At 39.5% G+C, this 23,260-nt stretch overlaps 1 protein-coding gene and 2 non-coding genes across 20 annotated transcripts in view; 1 reads left to right on the top strand and 2 right to left on the bottom strand.

The window, feature by feature from the left end:
• Positions 1–23,260, bottom strand: part of IFT25 (intraflagellar transport 25) — a 70,161-nt gene that overhangs the window by 24,741 nt on the left and 22,160 nt on the right. For 14 of the 18 annotated variants that reach the window (XM_060140012.1, XM_060140007.1, XM_060139999.1 and 11 more), the window contains 4 exons: positions 17,331–17,437; positions 15,648–15,716; positions 13,415–13,458; positions 11,575–12,210 (listed from right to left, as the gene is read on the bottom strand). In XM_060140012.1, coding sequence (XP_059995995.1) covers positions 11,986–12,210; positions 13,415–13,458; positions 15,648–15,716; positions 17,331–17,437 — 445 coding nt within the window. In that variant the 3' untranslated portion in view covers positions 11,575–11,985. The other 4 variants (XM_060140014.1, XM_060140013.1, XM_060140015.1 and 1 more) reach the window with 4 other exon arrangements.
• On the top strand, positions 8,609–8,681 carry TRNAA-UGC (transfer RNA alanine (anticodon UGC)). The gene has a single exon. It is a non-coding gene; the product is annotated as a tRNA-Ala (tRNA).
• On the bottom strand, positions 17,654–17,726 carry TRNAG-CCC (transfer RNA glycine (anticodon CCC)). Its single transcript has one exon. It is a non-coding gene; the product is annotated as a tRNA-Gly (tRNA).

Raw genomic sequence — 23,260 nt, 5'->3', positions numbered from 1 at the left:
CAGTGTGATAGTGTCAGGAGGTGGGGCCTTTGGGAGGTGATTAGGTCATGAGGGTGGAGTCTTCATGAATGGGATTAGAGCTGGCTTGCCCTCTTCCACCATCTGAGGATACAAGAAGTCTGTAACCCTGTAAAAGGGCCCTCACCTGACCTTGCTGACACCCTGATCTCAGATTTCCAGCCGTCAGAACTGTAGGAAATGTTTCTGTTATCTATAGGCCACCCAGTCTATGTTATTTTTGTTATAGTAGACCTAAAGGACTAAGGTAAATACAATATCCTCTTTTGATCTTAAGATTTCTTTTTTTTTTTAATTTCAAGGACATTTTTTGTTGCCTTGAACATCTTCTCTGTTGCTTTTGTTCTATTATCTTACTCACGGACTATAATTATGGGTATGTTGTATCCTTTTTTCTTCCATAACTATTATCTTCTCCATAACTTTTAAAATCTTTGTTCTTTTTGATTCCATGTTGTGATTTTTCTCAAAATTTTTCCTCTGATCCTGATTCTTCTTAAGTTGGGTTTGTTATTGTTCCAGATACGGCTTGTTGGTTCTCACTCTTTCCTACTCTTCCACACTCTCCTCTGGGTTTCAGGAGGTAGAAGCCTGAACACTGCATTCTGGTTAGGTTCTGCCAATGCGAAGCACTGGTGGAGATTAGAGGTGGGCAGAAGGCAGAAGTCATTTTCTCCATCTCTGGCTGTAGGGATTGCAGGAGACTGTGCATGGTAGCTGCTTTAGGATCACCAGCCATGGTGGTGGAGTGGCTTCTGTTCAGAGGCAGTAATGGTGCTTCCATTGATCAACAGTGAGTGTGGCCCATGGGGCTTCAGCTCTGGGTTACATTCTCATCTTCTGTTTGTTTTCCCAGACTTTTCAACACTTTGTAACAAATTGCCTGCATTATTTCCTTCCCAGCTTTAACTAAATATCTAGATTGATTTCAGTTTTCCTAACTCAATGCTGACTGCTACAATTATCATCATCATCCCTTTGCTTCTTATGTGGCTTTCACCTCTGAAACAGTTTATTTTTCTCTTCCATTTCTTTTCTCAGCTCTGCCAGCTCAATTTTCATCTTCTGCATCTTCTTTTTCTTTAAATCTTTGCACCTCTTTGAGCTCTCTGTCTTTTTTTTTTAATTAATTAATTTATTTGGCTGTGTTGGGTCTTAGTTGCAGCACGTGGGATCTTTCATTGCGGCTCACGGCTGTTTGTTGCGGCAGGCAGGCTTCTCTCTAGTTGTGGCACGTGGGCTCTAGAGAATGCGGGCTCAGTAGTTGTGGCACGTAGGCTCTCTAGTTGTGGTGAATGGGCTCCAGAGCGGGCGGGTTCAGTGGTTGCAGCACGTGGGCTTAGTTGCCCTGCAGCATGTGGCATCTTAGTTCCCCGACCAGGGATTGAACTCTCATCCCCTGCACTGGACCACCAGGGACGTCCCTCTTTTTGATTTTTTGAGAGATAACTATTGGGTCTCCATTCTTGATGTGTTCTTTGTGTAATTTCTGTTGCAATGAGTGTCCTGTAACTGCCTTATTTTTCTGGGCCCCCCTCCCATCTTTTTGTCTTATAGTTTCTAGTCATAGGTCCCTATAGCACAATGGTTCTCAAACTTTGACATGCATCAAAATCACCTGGAGGGATTGTTAAAACAGATTCATGGGTTTCCCCCGCCAGAATTTCTGATTCAATAGATCTGGCGTTGGGCTAGGGAATTTGCATTTCTAACAAGTTCTCCGATGAGGAGGAGGTTGCTGTTCCAGGGACCACACTTTGAGAACTATTGTTACTATAGATGCCGTCAGTGTTCTGCCCAGATCCCTTTTCCACATCAGTGCATCCATCTGCCAGCTGCTGTGAGTGTTGGCTGCTAATGGTTCACAAGTGTCTTTTCTCCTGAGAATTGCTCTAAGTGACAGGAGCTACAATGCCTGAGACGTTATGTTCCCATAAGGGTGGCCCATGGCCAATGACTGATGGATTTGAGAGCACAAAGGCCTGGTCCCTTGCCTCCAAGTTGGAGAGCATACCTCTCTGGTGTCATTCATGCTCCAAAGCTCCCTGTGGCATCAGGCTGAGGCCAGACTTCAGCTGAAGCCATCTTTGATTAACTTTCTCCCCTGACCTATTCTGCTTCTGGAGAGCACTCCCTCAGTTAATCACTCTTACAACCATTCCTCTCTAAAGCTCTGTTTCTAGAGACCCTGACCTAAAGCAGTCCTCTTCTGGATCTTTTCTGATTGCTCTTTTTTAATAGGGCTTGTTATTTGCTGAAGCATAATATAGAAAGAGGAACTGTCAGCTAGGGCAATCTGCAACTTTGATTTAGATTGGTTGTCTTGAATACTCTCGTTATTTCCTTTGCAATGGGGCTCATAGAGCCAAGGTGAGCTGCCTTCTCACCACCTGCTCTGGACTTAATTGTGCCCTCCCCCCACCCCCATTCATATGTTAAAGCCCTAAGCCCCAATGTGACTTTATTTGGAGGTAGGACTCATTCAAGGTTAAATGAGTTCATGGGGTGGGGGGGGGGAGGCTGATACGATAGGATGAGTCGTTATAAGAAGAGACACCAGAGGGACTTCCCTGGTGGTCCAGTAGTTGAGAATCCACCTTCTAGTGCAGGGGACGCAGGTTTGATTCCTGGTCTGGGAACTAAGATCCCACATGCCGCAACCACTGAGAACGTGGGTCACAACTGGAGAACCCACATGCTGCAACCCACATGCTACAGAGCCCACATCCTCTGGAGCCCGGGCACCACAACTACAGAGCCCACGTGCTCTGGAGCCTGCACGTCACAACTAGAGAGGCTGTGCACTGCAACTACTGAGCCTGCGCCACAGCAGGAGAGAAGCCCGCATGCCACAATGAAAGATCCCACGTGCCACAACTGAGACTCGATGCAGCCAAAAATAAAATAAACATTAAAAGTGATACCAGAAAGTGCTCTCTTTCCCTCTCTCTCCCTCCCTCCTTCCCTCCCTTCCTCCCTCCGCATTTGCTCCAATAAGAGGTCATATGAGCACACAGCAAGATAGTGGCCATCTACAAGCCAGGAAGAGACATCTCACGAGAAATCCACCATGCTGACACCCCGATCTTAGACTTTCAGCCTCCAGAACTGTGAGAAAATAAAGGTGTGTTAAGCTGCTCAGTCTATGGTATTTTTTACGGCAGCCCGAGCTATCTAAGACGCCTTCCTTCACCATGCGGTACTTCCAGCAGCCTCCACTGGCGTATCTTGCCTGGCTCCTCCTTCAGCTCCACCTCCTCCGCCATTTTGAATGATTAACCTGAGCCCTGTGGGGACATTCTCCATCCTGAAGCTGCCTACAGACCAAGATCGCTTCAATCTAATCAAAGGATTGTTGGATAAACCTTTCAGAACTGTGACACGTTTAAGAAAGTGTCTAGCTCTGGGAGAGCATGTCAAGTCTCATCTTCCTCCTTCACTGAATCCTGATTTCACAGTACTTAGCGAGTATGCTTCCCAGTTAGAGGTTGTACCTACTTCCTTGAAGAGAAAATTTTTTCTTCCTCTTTATAATCTTTTTTGTTGTGAATGACTTTTGAGGAAGAGTGGAGTAAAAATCCCTTTACTCTACCATTTTTAACCAGAAGTAACCATTCTATATTTATATATGATTTATATCCCATTATAAAGTATGATATATGATATCTGTACATATCATACTTACTAATGTATGGATGCAGAGTCGTTTCCAGATTCCCATTTTATAAGCAGCATTGCTAGACATCTTTGTCCATTTGTCACTTATCTGATTATTTTATTAGAATAGATTCCTAGAAATGGAATTTCTGTGTCAAAGACTATACACATGTTTAAAACTTTGATGCATTCTGCCACACATTAGATTTTAGAAGGCTTGTTACCGGGGTCAAGCTACAAATGGCTGTTGGAACATCACCTAGAAGAGGAAGGTCCCAAAAGATGCCTCACACAGAGAGGCATTCCTGAGATATAACTCACAGCACAGTGCTTTTTAAAAAAGTCTGTATAAGTAAGTGATAGACACAATTTTCGTCTGTATAATATTTCTTTGCCTTGCTTGAGTACATGGTTAAAAAGTTATTAGATTTTTACTTTTTTATCCAATCCTTTAAATAAATACTGATTGGTTGTTTAACTTTATGCAAGGCATTGTGACAGGCACTGGCCCACAGTAAGTGATCCAAACATGTATATATTATTAGCTAGCTTTATTAAAAATTCCTCAAGGATTTTAAAGTATAAAGAGATATAGACATGCAAATAAATGAACAATGTTCATTTAGTCGACAAATATTTATTGAAAATCTGCTATGTGCCAGGCACTTTTCTACGTCCTGAGGATACAGTCATGATCAAAAGCAACAAAACTCCCTGCCCTGTGGAACTTACATTCTAGTGAAGCAGAGAGACAATAAACATGATATACAGGATAAGTAAGACAAAATAGATAGTGATGAGCAGGGCTGTCCCTAAAAGGGTATGGAAGCCAAGGGCAATTCATTCAGTTGAGCCCCCAACCCAAGATATTCACACTTGAAAGGAGGCTGCACTGCCCTCTTTCATAGTATGCTTGGGATATCATTAAAGGAAAAAGAATCTAAGTTGAATTTTAGAAGTAGTGAGAAAAGAGGAATAAGGTACAAGAACGCTTGAAGCACAGGACACAGGCTGGCTACCTCAGCTGCCTAAACCCATGGGCAGGGGGCAGGGTTGGGGGTGGGAGTCTGGTGGTGAGGGTAGGGAGGCTCCGTAATTTGTGAGGAAGGCCTCACTGAGAAGAAGATTTTGAGTAAGGATCTGAAATAAATGAGGAAGCTAGCTGTATAGATACCTAAGGAAAGAGCTTTCCAGGCAGAGGAAACAGCAAACTCAAAGGTCTGAATCAGGAGTTCGCTGGTGGTCCAGTGGTAAAGAATCCGCCTTCCAAAGCAGGGGAAGCAGGTTCGATCCCTGGTCAGGGAAATAAGATCCTACATGCTGTGGGGCAACTAAGCCCGTGCACCACAATTACTGAGCTCAGGCGCCTCAGCCAGAGAGCCCCACGCCTCAAACTACAGAGCCCACTAGCTCTGGAGCCCGTGCGCCACAACTAGAGAGAGAAAACCCACATGCCACAACTAGAGAGAAGCCTGTGTGCCGCAACAATGATCCCGCATGCCGCAACTAAGACCCGACGCAGCCAAAAAAATAAATTAAAAAAAACCCCACAAAGGTCTGAATCGCAGTCAGGAGTTGGTGGGCAGGTGGAGACAAGGCCAAATGAGGGGGATAGAAGCAAGCCAACTGGGGACAAATGAGACTTTAAAAAGATGATGGGTTCAGCAGTGAAAAACAAAAGGTAAAGCCACATATTATTGTATCTATTGCTTGAGACTTGAGTGGTTTTATCAAGTGAAAATGAGTTTTTAAAGCCTAGGAAAATGAAGGTGAAAGGATGCTGTTTTCAAATATCATAATGTGGTATTACAAGCACTGCACTGAGAACTTCTTCTCTGCATTCACAGAAGAGAGAGACACAGAAAAAGACTTAAAGATAATTTACTAGGCTTGTGCCAAAGAGATCAATCAGATAACCTCTGGAAATCCCTTCCAGCAATCTGTAAGCCTAACACAGTCTAACACAGTATTTCTTTTTTTTTGTTGTTATTTTTTTAACATCTTTATTGGAGTATAATTGCTTTACAATGGTGTGTTAGTTTCTGCTTTATAACAAAGTGAATCAGCTATACACACACACACACACACACACACACACACACACACATATACATATATCCCCATATCTCCTCCCTTTTGGGTCTCCCTCCCATCCTACCTATCTCACCCCTCCAGGTGGTCACAGAGCACTGAGCTGATCTCCCTGTGCTATGTGGTTGCTTCCCACTAGCTATCTATTTTACATTTGGTAGTGTATATAAGTCCATGCCACTCTCTCACTTCGTCCCAGCTTGCCCTTCCCCCTCCCCGTGTCGTCAAGTCCATTCTCCATGTCTGCATCTTTATTCCTGTCCTACCCCTAGGTTCTTCATAACTTTATTTTTTTTTAGATTCCATATGTATGTGTTAGCATACGGTATTTGTTTTTCTCTTTCTGACTTCACTTACTTCACTCTATATGACAGACTCTAGGTCCATCCACCTCACTACAAATCACTCAATTTTGTTTCTTTTTATGGCTGACTAATATTCCACTGTATATATGTGCCACATCTTCTTTATCCATTCATCTGTCGATGGACACTTAGATTGCTTCCATGTCCTGGCTATTGTAAATAGAGCTGCAATGAACATTGTGGTACATGACTCTTTCTGAATTATGGTTTTCTCAGGGTATATGCCCAGTAGTGGGATTGCTGGGTCATATGGTAGTTCTATGTTTAGTTTTCTAAGGAAGCTCCATACTGTTCTCCATAGTGGCTGTATCAATTTACATTCCCACCAACAGTACAAGAGGGTTCCCGTTTCTCCACACCCTCTCCAGCATTTATTGTTTGTAGATTTTTTGATATGGCCATTCTGACTGGTGTGAGGTGATGCCTCATTGTAGTTTTGATCTGCATTTCTCTAATGATTAGTGATGTTGAGCATTCTTTCATGTGTTTGTTGGCAATCTGGATATCTTCCTTGGAGAAATGTCTATTTAGGTCTTCTGCCCATTTTTGGATTGGGTTGTTTGTTTTTTTGATATTGAGCTGCATGAGCTTCTTGTTTATTTTGGAGATTAATCCTTTGTCAATTGTTTCGTTTGCAAGTATTTTCTCCCATTCTGAGGGTTGTCTTTTCGTCTTGTTTATGGTTTCCTTTGCTGTGCAAAAGCTTTTAAGTTTCATTAGGTCCCATTTGTTTATTTTTGTTTTTATTTCCATTTCTCTAGGAGGTGGGTCAAAAAGGATCTTGCTGTGACTTATGTCATAGAGTGTTCTGCCTATGTTTTCCTCTAAGAGTTTTATAGTGTCTGGCCTTACATTTAGGTCTTTAATCCATTTTGAGTTTATTTTTGTGTATGGTGTTCAAGAGTGCTCTAATTTCATTCTTTTACCTGTAGCTGTCCAGTTTTCCCAGCACCACTTATTGAAGAGGCTGTCTTTTCTCCACTGTATATTCTTGCCTCCTTTATCAAAGATAAGGTGACCATATGTGCGTGGATTTATCTCTGGGCTTTCTATCCTGTTTCATTGATCTATATTTCTGTTTTTGTGCCAGTACCATACTGTCTTGATTACTGTAGCTTTGTAGTATAGTCTGAAGTCCGGGAGCCTGATTCCTCCAGCACCGTTTTTCTTTCTCAAGATTGCTTTGGCTATTCAGGGTCTTTTGTGTTTCCATACAAATTAACACAGTGTTTCTTAAACGAAGAATTACTGACATTCCAGTTTAGGAAGCTGGCGAAAGGAAAATCCTCAGTGTTTGATTTTATTGAACATGAACACAATTGCTCTAAGTCACCTTCCTTTTCAAAAACCTTAAATGGCTCCAGCGTTATGGGAAAATATCTGAAAGCATTAAAGGCTCTTTCTGATCTGGCTGCAATGTCTGGTTTTAGTCTTCTCCTTTGCCCTAGTCAGACGTATGTATTCATCACTCCCTAAATACGTTTTATGAGAGTACTCACCTTCATATCTTTGATGGCACCAACGTTACTCTTGAAGTATCTTTTCTACTCTCCTCCATTTATTTAAAACTTACGTTTCTGAGAGTAAGTAAATTTGTGCAACAAATCTTGTTAAGCAAATTGTCAGAAAGTATCAAAAGCCTTAAAACTGTTCCTAACTTTGTCTAATTCCCTTCCGGGAATCTCTTCTAAAAAAATCATCGGCGGGACTTCCCTGGTGGTTCAGTGGTTAAGGCTCTGTGCTTCCATTGCAGGGGGCATGGGTTCGATCCCTGGTTGGGGAACTAAGATCCCACATGCCGCAGCATGGCCAAAAAAAAAAAAAAAAAAAAAAAAAATCATCTGAGGGGTAGGCAAAGATTTATGCACAGAGATATCCTCTGTAGTAGTATTTATTGTTATTTGTCTATTATGAAGAATTTCAAGCATACATTAGAAAGACTAGTACAATGAAGCCCCATATATCCATAACCTGGGTCCAACAATTTATTGTTATATTTACTTCAACGAACACTTTTTCCTTTAAAAAAATATGTTCAAGTATTTTAAAGCAAATCCCAAATACCATGTTATTTTACCCTACATACTTCTAAATGCATCTCTGAAAAATATGGGCCTTTTCTTAGATAAGCTTAATGCCAGTATCACACCTAGCAAAATGAACAATAAAACCCAGTCCATAAGCAGATTTCCCCAATTATCTTTAAAATGTCTTTTTTTCAGTTGGTTTGCTCAAACCAGCATCCAAATAAAATCCACACATAGCATGTGCTTTCTGGGGCTCTTACATCTCTCTGAATCTAGAGTGGATCCCCTTCCTTAATTAATTAGCATCTTTCATGCCACTGACTTGTTGAAGAAACCAGGTCACTTGTCCTGTAGGATAAGCCATATTCTAGATTTGTCTGTGTATCAGCCAGGATAGGCCAGGTTATGCTGGGGTAACAAGCAGCTCCAAAGTATCAGTGACTTGGGAATTCCCCAGTGGTCCAGTGATTAGGACTCTGCACTTGCACTGCAGGGGGCCCAGGTTTGATCCCTGGTTGGGGAACTAAGATCCCGCACATGGCCAAAACACACACACACACAAAACAAAAAAAACAATGAAGTTTTATTTCTCCTTCTATGTGTACCTCAGATTGACTGGGACCTCTGCTACCTGTTATCATCAGTCTCACCCCCAGACCTAGAATGATGAAGTAGTTACTGTGGAGAATAACATTGCTAGTCATTGTGGGAGAGAGAAAAGAGCTTTGAAGGGTCTCTTGAAGGCAATTAAATGCTCAGCCTGGAATTCAACTACCCTTCATCTCACTGGCCAGAATTAGTCTCATGGCCCTACCCAAAGAAGGCCAGGAAGTATATCTTACCATGGGCAGAGAAGGCACAGATCTGGGCATTTCACTGAGCTGCATTAATGGCTACAAGTCTATTTGCTTCCTTGTGGTGTCATTTTACTTGTTCCTGTTTCTCTTGAACTTCCTGAAAGTGAAAGATAACTCTAGAACTTGATTTGATTCAGGCTCAGTAATTTTGGCAAGAGCACTTCATAGGTTGGTCTATATGCTTCATATTGCATCATATCAGGAGGCACCATGTTTAATTGTAGTAGATTCTAGCAGTAGTGGCTACCACTTCCTCCCCACTCCCAATTTAGTCACACCTCCTTATATCCATTCCCTTGGGTAGACCCCTCTTGTTCTGACTCTGGGCTTGGCCATATAACATGATTTGGGAAACAGGACAATAGCAAATATGATACAAGCAGAGACTCAAAGTGTTGGCACTTTGTGGCTGTCCCTCTTTTGCTACTTTTTTAGAATGCTGAGACTGGTAAGAAAGTATCATGTGATAACAAGAAAGCTGGCAAATCCAAAATTTGTAGGGTTGGTCAGTGACCCAGGGAAGAGCTGATGTTGCAATACAAGTCTGAAGGCCCACCCGCTGGCAGAATTCTTTCTTGCCCAGGGGAGGTCAGTCTTTGTTCTACTAAGGTCTTCAACTGATGGCTAAGGCTCACCCACATTATGGAGGGCAGTCTGCTTTACTCAGTATCCACCAATGTTACTGTCATCTAAAAGATACCTACACAGAAACATCCAGAATAATGTCTGAACAAATATCTGGGCACTGTGACCCAGTCAATATGATACATAAAATTAACTAGCACATATATATTTCACTAAGACTGTGTTGTGGCTTGAACTGCATCTCCCAAAAGATATGATGAAATCTTAACCCCTGGTACCTGTGAATGCAACCTTACGTGGAAACAGGATCATTGCAGATGTAATTAGTTAAGATGAGATAATACTGGAGTAGGGTGCACCTTTAATTCAATATGACAGTGTCCTTATAAGAAGAGGAGAAGACACAGAATATGCATTGAGGGAAGATGATGTGGAGAAACACAGAAAGAATGCCATATGACGATGGAGGCAGAAACTGGGGCTATGGTGCCACAAGTCACGGAATGCCAAGGACTGCCAGAAACACCAGAAGCTAAAAGAAAGGCATGGAACACATTCTCCCTCAGAACTCTGATAGGAACAAACCCTGCCAATACCTTGATTTCCAACTTCTAGCCTCCAGAACTGAGAGAATAGATTTCTATTGTTTTAAGCTACCAAGTTTGTGGTACTTCATTACAGCAGCTATAAGAAACTAACATACCCGCGCACCGCGATTAAGAGTGGCCCCCACTTGCCGCAACTAGAGAACGCCCTTGCACAGAAACGAGGACCCAACATAGCCAAAGATAAAAAAAAAATAAAAAAAAAAGAGACTAACATAGACTGCATAGATAAAATACTATATTCTAATGCCATTTTTTTTTTCCTGTGGGTTTATCAATTGTAACAGAGTTAGGTTCATGCATTTCTGTTGTTTTCAACATTTTGGAATTGCTCTTTAACTTTTGGCTATATTATTTATTTATGTTTTCAAATTCAAGTTGTATAATATGTTCAGAGAAGTCTTATATCCCCACCCGAATCTGTCCTATCCTGTTCCTTTCCTTCCCAAAATATAAAGAAAATCAAATAATATCAATAATGGTTGTCTCTGGGAAGTAAGATTATATGTTTCCTAACTCTTCTCTGAGGTCTTGAAATCAAAACAAAATAAAGAGAAAAAAATAAAATGATTTGTCCTACAGGGCCCAGTTCAAGTTCCATGACCTCAAAGAAACCATCCCATAAATACTTTCTCTTTTTTGAACTCGTACATTGTTTATTTTCCATATTGCTCCCTTAGCCCTTTGCATCAATCAATCAATAAATTTAAAAATTAATGCACTGATATCTGAAGGATACTATGTTAGATACTGTGGGGACACAATGTATTATCAGTTGTTTTCATGTATAGTCACGTCCTTGATTAAGCTGTATACCGAAGCAAAAGCTTTCTTATGACCTACACGGTGGCCGTCACTGCTGTCTGATGAACCAAATTCCTACAAAATGTTGAAGAGAAAATAAATAAAAACTGAAACAGATTGATACAAATACCTTTAATAATAACAACTTCATGTTTAAATAAATGTATTGTTAAAAAATAGTGCAAGAGTATTTTGTTATAATTATTAAGAAAGATTTGAGACTGCTATTCCCTCTGCAGAAACACTATGCACAGATGCAAAATGATCAAAGGCTGATACAATAATGAATCTCAAGTAAGTGGCGTGGCCATCATGTACCTGTAGGGGAAAAATCAATATAGATGATTTAGAATTCTAGTTAACTGTTAAACAAGCAGTTAGCAGAAGAAAGTGTTTGATGCAAGAATAATATTCTAAATATATAATGATTTATAAGATATAATGTTCAGAAGAGAAGCCAGCCACATGTAACAGTACAGTTATTCTGATATGTAGCAGCCAAATATCAGCCTTGGTTTGAGGAAGAATAGCAGGTGGAGCTAAAAATTGCACTGTACAATTCTGATTAATTTTTTTAAAGTAATTTATTTTATTTATTTATTTTTGGCTGCATTGGGTCTTTGTTGCTGCACATGGGCTTTCTCTAGTTGTGGCGAGTGGGGGCTACTCTTTGTTGCGGTATGCAGGCTTCTCATTGCTGTGGCTTCTCTTGTTGCGGAACACGGGCTCTAGGTACACGGGCTTCAGTAGTTGTGACACAAGGGCTCAGTAGTTGTGGCTCACAGGCTCTAGAGTGCAGGCTCAATAATTGTGGCACACGGGCTTAGCTGCTCCGTGGCATGTGGGATCTTCCTGGACCAGGGCTCGAACCTGTGTCCCCTGCACTGGCAGGCGGATCTTAACCATGTGCCAGCAGGGAAGCCCTGATTAATTTTTTTAAAGTGTTTTTCTGAAGTATTTTTCATAATAAGAGATTTCATTTGTTGGATGATGCCTCAGAATACACTACCCTGAATATAATACTTTTATATTTATATAAAAATGTAAAGAAAGTCTCCGAAAAGCAATCTGGCAGTATATATAAGAAGCTATAAATATGTCTATACCCATGGACCCAGTAATTCCATTCCTTGAAATTTAATTTTAGAAAATAATTAAAAAGGTGAACATTGTGGTAGCAGGAACAGGCATAAGATGTCCCCTGTAGTATTAGTTATAATGACAGAGAGAGGAAAAAGGAAATCAGTTAACATCTATCTGCATACATTTAATTTTAAAATTATAATTATGAAGCTTTTGATACAATATTAAATTTTTAAAAGATACAAATTTTTTCATACATACTATTATAACTATGTAATGCATTTGGTTAACAACTAGAAGAAAATAAGTATAGTAAAAGCTGTTGTGAGAGGGTACTAAACTTTGGGTGATTTACAGCCTTCCATTCCCCCTTACTTTTCTCCAAATGCTCTATGATGCTGCAACCCTCCCTGATCCACAGTGAGTCCTGAAACAAAATACTCAGCAGAGGCTTACTAACCATAACCCATTAATAAAGATGGAGAAAATCAGGAAGATAAAATTCAGTCTAATTAATCATTTTTCTGGTCCCCACTGGCCTCCCCAGTCATTGGGCACACTTAGGTGGTAGAGAAGATAATTAACAGGATTCAAAAACTCCTAGAGAATCATTTGAAACACCGATTTCATAGCAGCTGCCAGTAAGTTGTGAAGAAGGAAACCTAATGGACAAGGTACCTCTTTAACCCTTATTTAGAGACACCTTAGTTAAATAAACACTACTACCTAAAAAACACATATTCACAGTTGTTTGGCTTTTTGTGTTTGTCTAAAACCAGGGCCTGACAAACTAGCAGGAACAGAGAAACTCCTGATGAGGCAGCAGCTTCCTCATCAATGGGCATTCATTCCACTTGACAAGCAAAGCCCAATGGAATGTTGTTGGAAACTGCTGGTTCTCTTTTCACCTCATCTCTCTTTGGCTTATTTGTTGCTGATCCTATGCTCCAGTTCCCTTATCTGAATCTCCCTTGTCCTTTCATACTTAAATTAACATCCGATTTTGGCATCTCAACCTTTTTTGATTCCTATTCTATAAGGCCTACAGAATCAAGTGAAAGGAAAGCAAGTACATACTTCAAAATAAATGAATAAACAAAATAAAACAAAAACAAGTGAATTCTGTTCTATCCTTGCTGTCATATTATTATTATACTGTCATATATTATTGAGAATAACCATCTCTATTGGTTGATGAGACACAGAACCTATAATATTATGAGGGTATTTATTAACTTTATGACTATGGAGTTAGGTGTAAAATTTAAATATGCTGTGCTGGCTAAAGATAATGTTTATCTCTTCAAAGTATATTTACTTACCATAATTTCTTCATTTTGAAGCTGCCCCTCTGTATGTACCAGATCTAAAACACAAATTCAACAGAATTGAGGTAGGGCTCAAAATGCATGAGGACATATTGAAATTTATATTCAGCAACACACGATATCTGGTAAACTATAGTCAGACCAGATTTACCAGTGTTTGGGGGTTAAAATTCAATATAAAAATAGAGATATTTGATATAAAAGGTATGAAAGATAAACTATGAGCTATAAAATATCTCTAGTGAGTATAAATAAAAGTAAATGTAAATTACAGTAAAGGAATATAAAGTGAAGAATTGATAAAATGTGAAAGTCCTTTTTAAGGATCAAGTTACTAAGAGTAATTGCAGGCCTGAAAGGAGCCATCTTACCATTCTCATGGGTACAGACTAGGGCTCAGTTTCTCACAATGAATTTTCACTATGATGCTGAGTTATGCCACCCACGAATTGATCTTTTCTGGTGTCCAGCTTTAGAAAACCTTTAATTGTGTAATTTTAGGACAGATTATTTTATTTGGTCATGAGTTAATCACATCAAACATTCTTTTGGAAACATGAAATATTTAATTGATATAATAATGTCGACATTATTTAGAAATTAATTTTGTTTATATCAAAATAGTGTACATAATTTTAAAAGGCATGTAGTACAAAAAGGGAAGTTTCTGGGAAGTAAGATTATGTATGACTTTCTGTTTCCTAACCTTTCTCTGAAGTAATGAAAAATAGTAATTCCCTGCTTGACCCCTTTTCCTCCAGTCCTGCTCCCTAAAGGCAAATGTTTTCAACACTTTAAGCTGTTTTTCCTGGAATTATGTTTTATACTCCTTTTCTTGATTTATCAATTTTTTACTGACTTTATATTATGGTAGGTAAAATTTATGTCTCTTGGACCAATATCCTCTTCCTCCTCCTCCTGCAAATTTTCCCTCCTGCCATCCTCTCAATTTTGAAATCAATACTTGATGGTTATACTATTATCTATCTAAACATTATTTACTGCTGAAATAAGTAATAAATTGTGACACATTTTCTTTCTTAGACAACTCCTTCTCTACTAGAAGTTAATAATAACCTCTTCTTTCATTTGCTTCATTTTTTTAAATTATGAAAAATTGGAAAATCTCAAACATACATAAAAAAGACAGGATATAACTCCTATATATACCCATAATCTTGAATTTGCAATTACTAAAATTTCACCATACTTGATTTATCTAATTTTTTTTGCTAAAGTATTTTAAAGAAAGTCTAAGACATAATTACATTTCACCTTTAAATATTTGGTTATCTATCTCTAAATAAGAATATTTTCTTATATAACTACAATGCCATTATCATATTACAATAAAAAATGCTTTAATATCCAGTCCATATTCAAATTTCCCCATTGTCCCCCTAACTGTCTTTTTATAGTTGGTTTATTCAAATCAGAATTAAGTCTCTTTTAATCTTGAACTGCTTTCTCTCCCACACACACTTTTTTCCCACACCATTGACTTACTGAAGAGAGGAGGTCAGTTGTCCTGTAAATGTCCCTCATTTTCTCATATTGCCTCCTCGTGGTTTCATTTAATTTGTTCTCTATCCCCTTTTCCTATAGATTGGAATTAGAGCTAAAGGCTTGATTATATTGAGGTTTTAAGGCCTTCATCATATGTCTGGTGATTTCTGGCTTCTGTTACTCATGAATAGATCATTTGAAAAATGTGCATGAGCCAGACTCGTTGACTACTGGACTTTGATAGGGTGATCAGGAATGAGCTAGCCTGTGTCAGTATCCACAGATCTTCTGGGACCATTCAGTTTCTCCAAAGATGAATCCTCCAATCTCCTGGCTGGGGCTATATTCCTGGTCGCTGAGCAGAGCACAGGAAGGAGGCTGGAGTTCCCACCACTCAATATGTACGCTTCCACTTAAATCCCTTGTTTTCTACTCCGTGTCTCACTCACTCTCTTTACTATGCCTCGTCTCCTTGAGTCCTGAGCCTCAACATTCAATGTTCCTAGTCACCTCTTGGGGGTGGTTTGTGGGAGGAAAGACTGGTCACTAGCTTTATAGGGGAGAAGGTACCTAGGGTCCTTTTAAATATATATATATGTATGTCACAAGTATCATTCAAGTCATCTTTTTTCACCAAAATGCAGCCCAGTTGGAAATACAGAGTAAAGGACAATTCTCTACTTCTTCATGATCAGAACAATGTTGGTGAAACAGCACATACCTCTTTCAATCCACTGCTCAAAATCAACTGGCTCTTTAGAAGTGCTCTTTTCAATCCTCAAGGTCCGTACTGACATTGTAAAGAAACAAAATAAAGTGTTAATATCTATCTAATTCTATGTTGCTGTCCTGTATTCCTTTCTTCCTTTGTCTGAGACCGTCAGGCATTGGTGGGACTGCACAAAGTACTGGGATCAGGAACAACATGTTCTGAAAATCACTCACTCACTCCGTTTTTCCGTAAGTCCCTACAGTAAAATGCAGACTGTGTAACTGTAATCTTACAAGTGTTTGCAAGCATACAACACAAAGCTAGTAGGGCCTTTCTGCATTTGGAATTATCTAGATTTTTGTTTTTGTTTTTTTGTACACTGGTAAATAATACCATTAGTGGTCTTGATCATAAAACTTTATGGAGAAACTACTGTGAGTCAGACATATTCATTGACTCTTGACTTCCATCTTAGGAGAAAGGTATTATTAACTTACTTTACTGATGAGGAAACAGGCTTAAAGAAATCAGGCAACTTAGAGAAGCCAGGTGAAGTGTTCAATGATATAGAGCTAGTAAGTGCTAGAACTGGAATTCAGACTTTAGGTCTGACTCCAGAGCCTTCGCAATTAATGACAGAAGAGAAAATGCAGTCATCTTCCTTCTGCACTGTTTTTTCCTTTACCCCTAAATCAGTTCCCTTCACCCCAAATCCATTCTTCCCCTTCTGTGTTCTGTGCCCTGTGGGGAGGACCCCTGGGGACTGCATCACCTGGACTCACTTGCCCACTGACTACTGGTTAGATTTGGCCAACTGGAGGCACTGGAAGGAAACTGAAGAGCAGTGGGGAAGTGACATCAGGTTGTATTTTCTCCGTGCCCTTCCCATTTCAGTGCCGTGTCTGACAGTTGTTATGTCCGTTCATTGGTTACAGCTCCTGTTGGGCAGGCTCTTATGCATGGGCTCCAGCACTCACTGGGCTCCAGCAATACTATTTCCTTCCTTTGGCCCAGGGGAGGTAATGGCTTACTGCTGTAGCCACTTTCTGGGTGTCTCACCATCCCTAGTTGTTCCCTTAACCCAGGCCATAATTCTGTAAGTAGTCCCATCAATAATGTCTCTTCATTTGAGTCATCTGGGGTATATCCTGTTTCCTGCCATGATTTTGTCCGACATACTTTATCCTTAAATAAACATAAGACAGGATTAGGATGATGTTCCAGTGGGAGATAGTCTTCCTGGATCCCTCAGAAAATGCCATTATTAATAAAAGAATCAAAATTATCAAATGCAAATAATCAGGATTATCAGATTGTCAGAAAAAATTTGACAGAGAACCCTTAGCCAAAAGAATCTGGAATAAAGATGTCAAGAAACCTAGTGTTCTGGCAAGCTGGCTTCTTACATTCATAACACGGTCTTTTGCCAAAGGCTTTCACGTAGTAAATTGCATGGAAATTATTATGTGCTTTGGAAGGGTTTCAAATTTGCAGTTTCAGAGAGGCTAACTGTGCTCAAGGCAGTTAACCCATACTCCCCACCCATCAACCCCAGCAAGAAAACTGGATTCCATGCAGTAAAAAAAAATCAGTGTTTTGCCAAAAGTTTACATATGTGCCTTCTGCCTATGAAAAAAACTGAAAGATGATGAAAATTAATGAAATGAAGTGAAATGAAAATATCATGCTTACCAAAGTAACTCTGGATTAAAAGCCTTTCAATCCTTACATGTTTGTGAAAACAAATAATGAACTCTTGGGGAAACATTCCTGTGGTGGTCCAAAATGTTTCTGGATTTCTATTGTTAATTTTAAAGAAAAAGAGAAAAAAATAGCCAAATGTTTAGAAATGTTTAATCACAAAATTCTAGTGAATAACTATTTAAAAAAATAAACGACCACCGGATTCTTGCAACCCCTTTCTTTCTTTTTTTTTAATATTTATTTATTTATTTGGCTGCACCGGGTCTTAGTTGTGGCACATGGGATCTTTACTTGTGGCATGCGGGATCTAGTTCCCTGACCAGGGATCGAACCTGGGCCTCCTGCGTTGGGAGCACAGAGTCTTAACCACTGGACCACCAGGGAAGTCCCACAACCCCTTTCTAACTGTTCATTCTGCCTCTAATCTCTCCCCAACTTTAATAATTCTTTACTACTACCAGATACATTTTTAAAAAAATGGAATTGATGTCACTCTTGCCTAAAAGCAGTGACCCCTTACTGCCTATGAATCTAAACTCCTTAGTATGGCATTTTATGACCCTGTACAATCTGGTCCCATCATTAAGTATATCGTCCCCCATCGTGATATCATCTCCCATTATTGTAGTCACGTTGGACCAATTAAAATTCTGCAAACACGTCATGTAGGCTCATGCCTCTGTGCCTTAGTTCATGAGGTTCTCTTGACCTAAAAAAGCCCTTCTTCCCGTGCAAAAGTTTATTCACTTTTTGGTCACATCTCTCCAACCCCAACAAATCACAATAACTTTCTCCCTCCTTTGCACTCACCTCACACACAGCATCCATTTTTACATTAGCACTTTCCTCTTGTGTTTTTATTGCTCCAACTACACCCTCTATAAGTCCAGCCACTTTCTCTTAGTCACCTTTATATCCCCAGCAACTATCACAATGGCTGACCCACAGCAGATACACAACAGATGTTTGTTGAAAAAAATCAAAACATGCACTCAATGTTGGTCATATACTATGTAAAATTACATATATACCTAGACACACACACACATATATAGTATTGACTACAGAAATAATCACTTCTATTTTAATTATATAAGGTTTTTCTTTCTCTTTTGGAGGTAAAATTTACCTACAGTGGAATTTCTCTTAAGTGCAATTCAAAGTTTTGATAAATGTATATGCTTATGTAACCAATATCGCAAAGGTAACCAATACCCTAATCAAGATAAAGAACATTTCCATCACTCTAGAAACTTCCCTTCTCTTCCCTCCAAACAACCTCCCTTATGCAACCACTGCTCTGATTCCTATCACCATAGACTATGCTATAGTTTGTTTATACATTTTTTGTTTGATATTTTTGTTGAATATTTGAATTGCTTCCAATTTTTTACTATTGTGAGTAAAACTTCTATAAACATTCTTGTACAGGTGTTTTTGTGGATATGTTTTCATTTCTCTTGGATAATTACTAGGAGTGAAATTGCTGAGTCATAAGGTAAAGGTATGTTTAATTTTATAAGATGATGTCAGACTTCCAAAGTGGTTGTGCCATTTTCCATTCCTAACAGAAATGTGACGGAGTTCTAGTTGCTCCACATCCTTGACAACATTTGCTGTTGTTAGGCTTTTTAGCCATTCTAGTGGATGTGAAATGGTATCTGACTATGTTATTAATTTGCATTTCCCTGATGACAAATTATTCTAAGCCCTTTTTCATGTGTTTTTGGCCATTCATATATTTTCTTTCGTGAAGTGTCTGTTAAGTATTTTCTCATTTTTAAAAAAGCTCTTTTGGACGTCCCTGGTGGTGCAGTGGTTAAGAATCTGCCTGCCAATGCAGGGGACATGGGTTCGAGCCCTTGCCCAGAAAGATCCCACATGCGACACAGCAACTAAGCCCGTGTGCCACAACTGCTGAGCCTGTGCTCTAGAGCCCACAAACTACAATTACTGAGCCCGTGAGCCACAACTACTGAAGCCCATGCACCTAGAGCCCACGCTCCACAACAAGAGAACCCACCGCATGGAGAAGCCCGTGCACTGCATCGAAGAGTAACCCCCGCTCGCCACAACTAGAGAAAGCCCGCACAGCAATGAAGATGCAACGCAGCCAAAAATAAATAATAAATTTATTAAAAAAATTTTTTTTTTTTTTTTTGCGGTATGCGGGCCTCTCACTGTTGTGGCCTCTCCCGTTGCGGAGCACAGGCTCCGGACGCACAGCCTCAGCGGCTATGGCCCACGGGCCCAGCCGCTCCGCGGCATGTGGGATCCTCCCGGACCAGGGCACAAACCCGCGTCCCCTGCATCGGCAGGTGGACTCTCAACCACTGCGCCACCAGGGAAGCCCTTAATTGTGTCTTTCAATGAGTATTAGTTTTATTTTTGGTGAAGTCCAGTTTTATTACTCTTTTCATTTATGCTTAATAATTTTTGTGCCTGCCTTCCTTCCTTCCTCCCTCCCTCTCTTTATTTTTGGCTGCGTTGGGTCTTCATTGCTGTGCGTGGTCTTCCTCTAGATGCGGTGAGTGGGGGCTACTCTCTTCGTTGCAGTGTGCAGGCTTCTCACTGCGGTGGCTTCTCTTGTTGCCGATCATGGGCTCTAGGTGTGCAGGCTTCAGTAGTTGTGGCTCGCGGGCTCTAGAGTGCAGGCTCAGCAGTTGTGGTGCACGGGCTTAGTTGCTCCACGGCATGTGGGATCTTCCCGGACCAGGGCTCGAACCCATGTCCCCTGCATTGGCAGGAGGATTCTTAACCACTGCACCATCAGGGAAGCCCTGTGTCTTTATTAAAAAACCTTTGCCTACTTCATTGTCACAAAAGTACTTTCTTGTATTTTCTTTTAGAAACTTAATTATTTTAGCTTTGAATTGAGTTCTATTATCCATATTGAATTAATTTTTGTGTTTAGTATGAGGCAGGGGTTGAGGGTTTTTTTTAATCCACATGTTTATTCAGTCATTCCAGCACCACGTTAAAAAGACTTTCCTTGGACTACCCTGGTGGCGCAGTGGTTAAGAATCTGACTGCCAATGCAGGGGCCACGGGTTTGATCCCTGGTCCAGGAAGATCCCACATGCCGCGGAGCAACTAAGCCCAACTACTGAGCCTGCGCACCACAACTATTAAAGCCCGTGCTCCCTAGAGCCCACATGCCATAACTACTGAGCCCGTGTGCTGCAACTACTGAAGCCCGTGCACCTAAAGTCCGTGTTCCGCAACGAGAAGCCACCACAATGCGAAGACAGTGTACCACAATGAAGAGTAGCCCCTGCTCACCACGGCTAGAGAAAGCCTGCACACAGCAATGGAGACCCAATGCTGCCAAAAAAAAAAAAGAAAAAGACTTTCCTTTTCCTATTGAATCACCTAAGTGTCTTTTCCTAAAATTAATGAACTGTCTATGGGTGTATGTACTTCTGCCCCTCCATTTTATTCCATTGATCTGTTTCTGTATCCTTAGCCTTTTGTCAAAAAGTAATTGACTTTATATGTGTGGGTCTATTTCTGGGCTCTCTAGTCTGTTCCACTGATCTATATATATAGATCTATCTTTACAAAAATGCCATGTTGTTTTGATTACTGTGTATTTATTTTAAATCTTGAAATCAGATAATTTAAGATTTCTTCTTTTCAAAATTAGTCTGACAAGATTAGTTTGCATTTCCATACACATTTCAGAATCAACTTGTTAATTTCTATGTAAAAGTCTATTGAGATTTACTGAATCTATAGGTCATTTAAGGGAGAAACAGCCACTGTAACAATATTGAGTTTTCCAATCATGAATGTAGTATATCTTTTCATTTACTTAGTTCTTTCATTTCTCTCAGCAACGTTTTATAGTTTTGAGTGTAAAGGTCTTGCATGTCTTATTAAATTTATTTTTAACTATTTCACGTCTTAAATGCTAATGTAATTGGAATTTTTTAAAATTTCATTTTCTAAATGCTTCCTACTAGTATATAGTAATACAATTGATTTTTGTGTATTGACCTCGCTAAATTTACTTATTAGCTCTAGCAGTTTTTTGCAGATTCCTTAGGGTTGTGTAGATTCACATACTCTGCGAAAAAAGGCAATATTTTTTAGTGGCCAATAGCTCTTGCTTTATACACACACACACACACACACACACACACACACACACACCCCTGGAGAAACTGAAACTCAAATAAATATTATGAATAGTTCAAAAGGCTACTTGGTTACAAGGTATGTAAAGAGGACTCATTCCAAAGCTTATTTTTCCTTGTTGCCATCTGGAAGGGGAAGGCTCTTTGGGGAAATACCACAAGGGTGCATTTTGATCATTATCCTCATTACGTCTACTAATTTTCTTAAAAAAATTTTTTTTAATTTTATATAATTTTAAAGGTTACTTTGCATTTACAGTTATTACAAAATATTGGCTATATTCCCCATGTTGTACAATACATCCTTGAGCCTATCTTACACCCAATAGTTTCCCCCTCTCCTCTCCCCACTGGTAAACACTAGTTTGTTCCCTAGATCTGTAAGTCTGCTTCATTTTTTGTTATATTCATTAGTTTGTTGTGTCTTTTAGATTCCACGCGTAAGTGATATCATACTATACTGAACAAAGATAATTTTGCTCTCTTTCCAATCTTTATGACTTCTATGTCTTTTCTTGCCTTATTGCATTGTTTAAGACCTCTAGGACAATACTGAATAGAAATGGTGAGAACAAACATCCTTGATTTGTTTCCAATACTGGAGGGGAAGCATTTTTTTTTAACCGAACATAGTTGATTTACAATATTATATTAGTTTCAGGTGTACAGCACAGTGATTCACTACTTTTATAGATTATACTCCATTTAAGGTTATTACAAAATAATGGTTATATTTCCCTGTGTTGTATAACAGGGGTCCCCAACCCCTGGACCACGGACCAGTACTGGTCTGCAGCCTTTTAGGAACCAGGCCGCCCAGCAGGAGGTGAGCAGTGGTCAAGTGAGTGGAGCTTCACCTGCCACTCCCCATTGCTTGTGTTACTGCCTGAACCACCCCACCCCCACCCCCTGGTCCGTGGAAAAATTGTCTTTCACAAAACTGGTCCCTAGTGCCAAAAAGGCTGGGGACCGCTGCTGTACAATATATCTTTGTTGCTTATCTATTTTGTATGTAGTAGTTTGTATCTCTTAATCTCATACCCCTATCTTGCCCCTCCCCATTTCCCTCTCCCCACTGATATCCATGAGTTTGTTTTCTATATCTGTGAGTCTGTTTCTGTTTTGTTATATATACTCATTTGCTCTATTGGGAAAGCATTTATTATTTCATCATTAAGCTGAAAATTTTTAGTAGATGTCTTTATCAAACAGAAAATTCCCTTCTCTTTTTAATTTTTTGAGAGTTGTTATCATGAATGGATGCTGAATTTTGTCAAATGATGTTTTAGAATGATCATATTTTTTTTCTCCCTTGTTCTGGCAATATGGTAAATTACACTCAATCTGTATTCCTGTGATAATGTGGTGAATATGCCAATCTTGCATTCTTATGATAAACTCCATTAGCTGAATTCAATTTATAAGGTTTTTTGGGTCTATGTTTACAAAGGATACTGTTCTTTAATTGTCCTTTCTTGTAAAGTCTTTGTCAGGCTTTGGTAGCAGGGTTATGCTGTTCTCATAAAACAATCTGGGAAATGTTTCTCCTCTATTTTTGAAAGGGTTTCTAAAAGACTGGTACTATTTTTTCTCTAAATATTTTACATAATTTCTACAATTGATATAAACTATTCAAATTATTAAATTTCATCTTGTGTCATTTTTATAGGTTGAGTTTTTCAAGGAATCTGTCCATTTCATCTAAATTGTCAAATTGATTAGCCTAAATCTGTTCTTGATACTGACTTACTATTGTTTTAGAATCTGTAGTGATATTGC

Source organism: Lagenorhynchus albirostris, chromosome 2 (assembly GCF_949774975.1).
Source record: "Lagenorhynchus albirostris chromosome 2, mLagAlb1.1, whole genome shotgun sequence".
In the NCBI taxonomy this organism is placed as follows: Eukaryota; Metazoa; Chordata; class Mammalia; order Artiodactyla; family Delphinidae; genus Lagenorhynchus; species Lagenorhynchus albirostris.
This window is presented reverse-complemented; position numbering and strand designations above follow the sequence as displayed.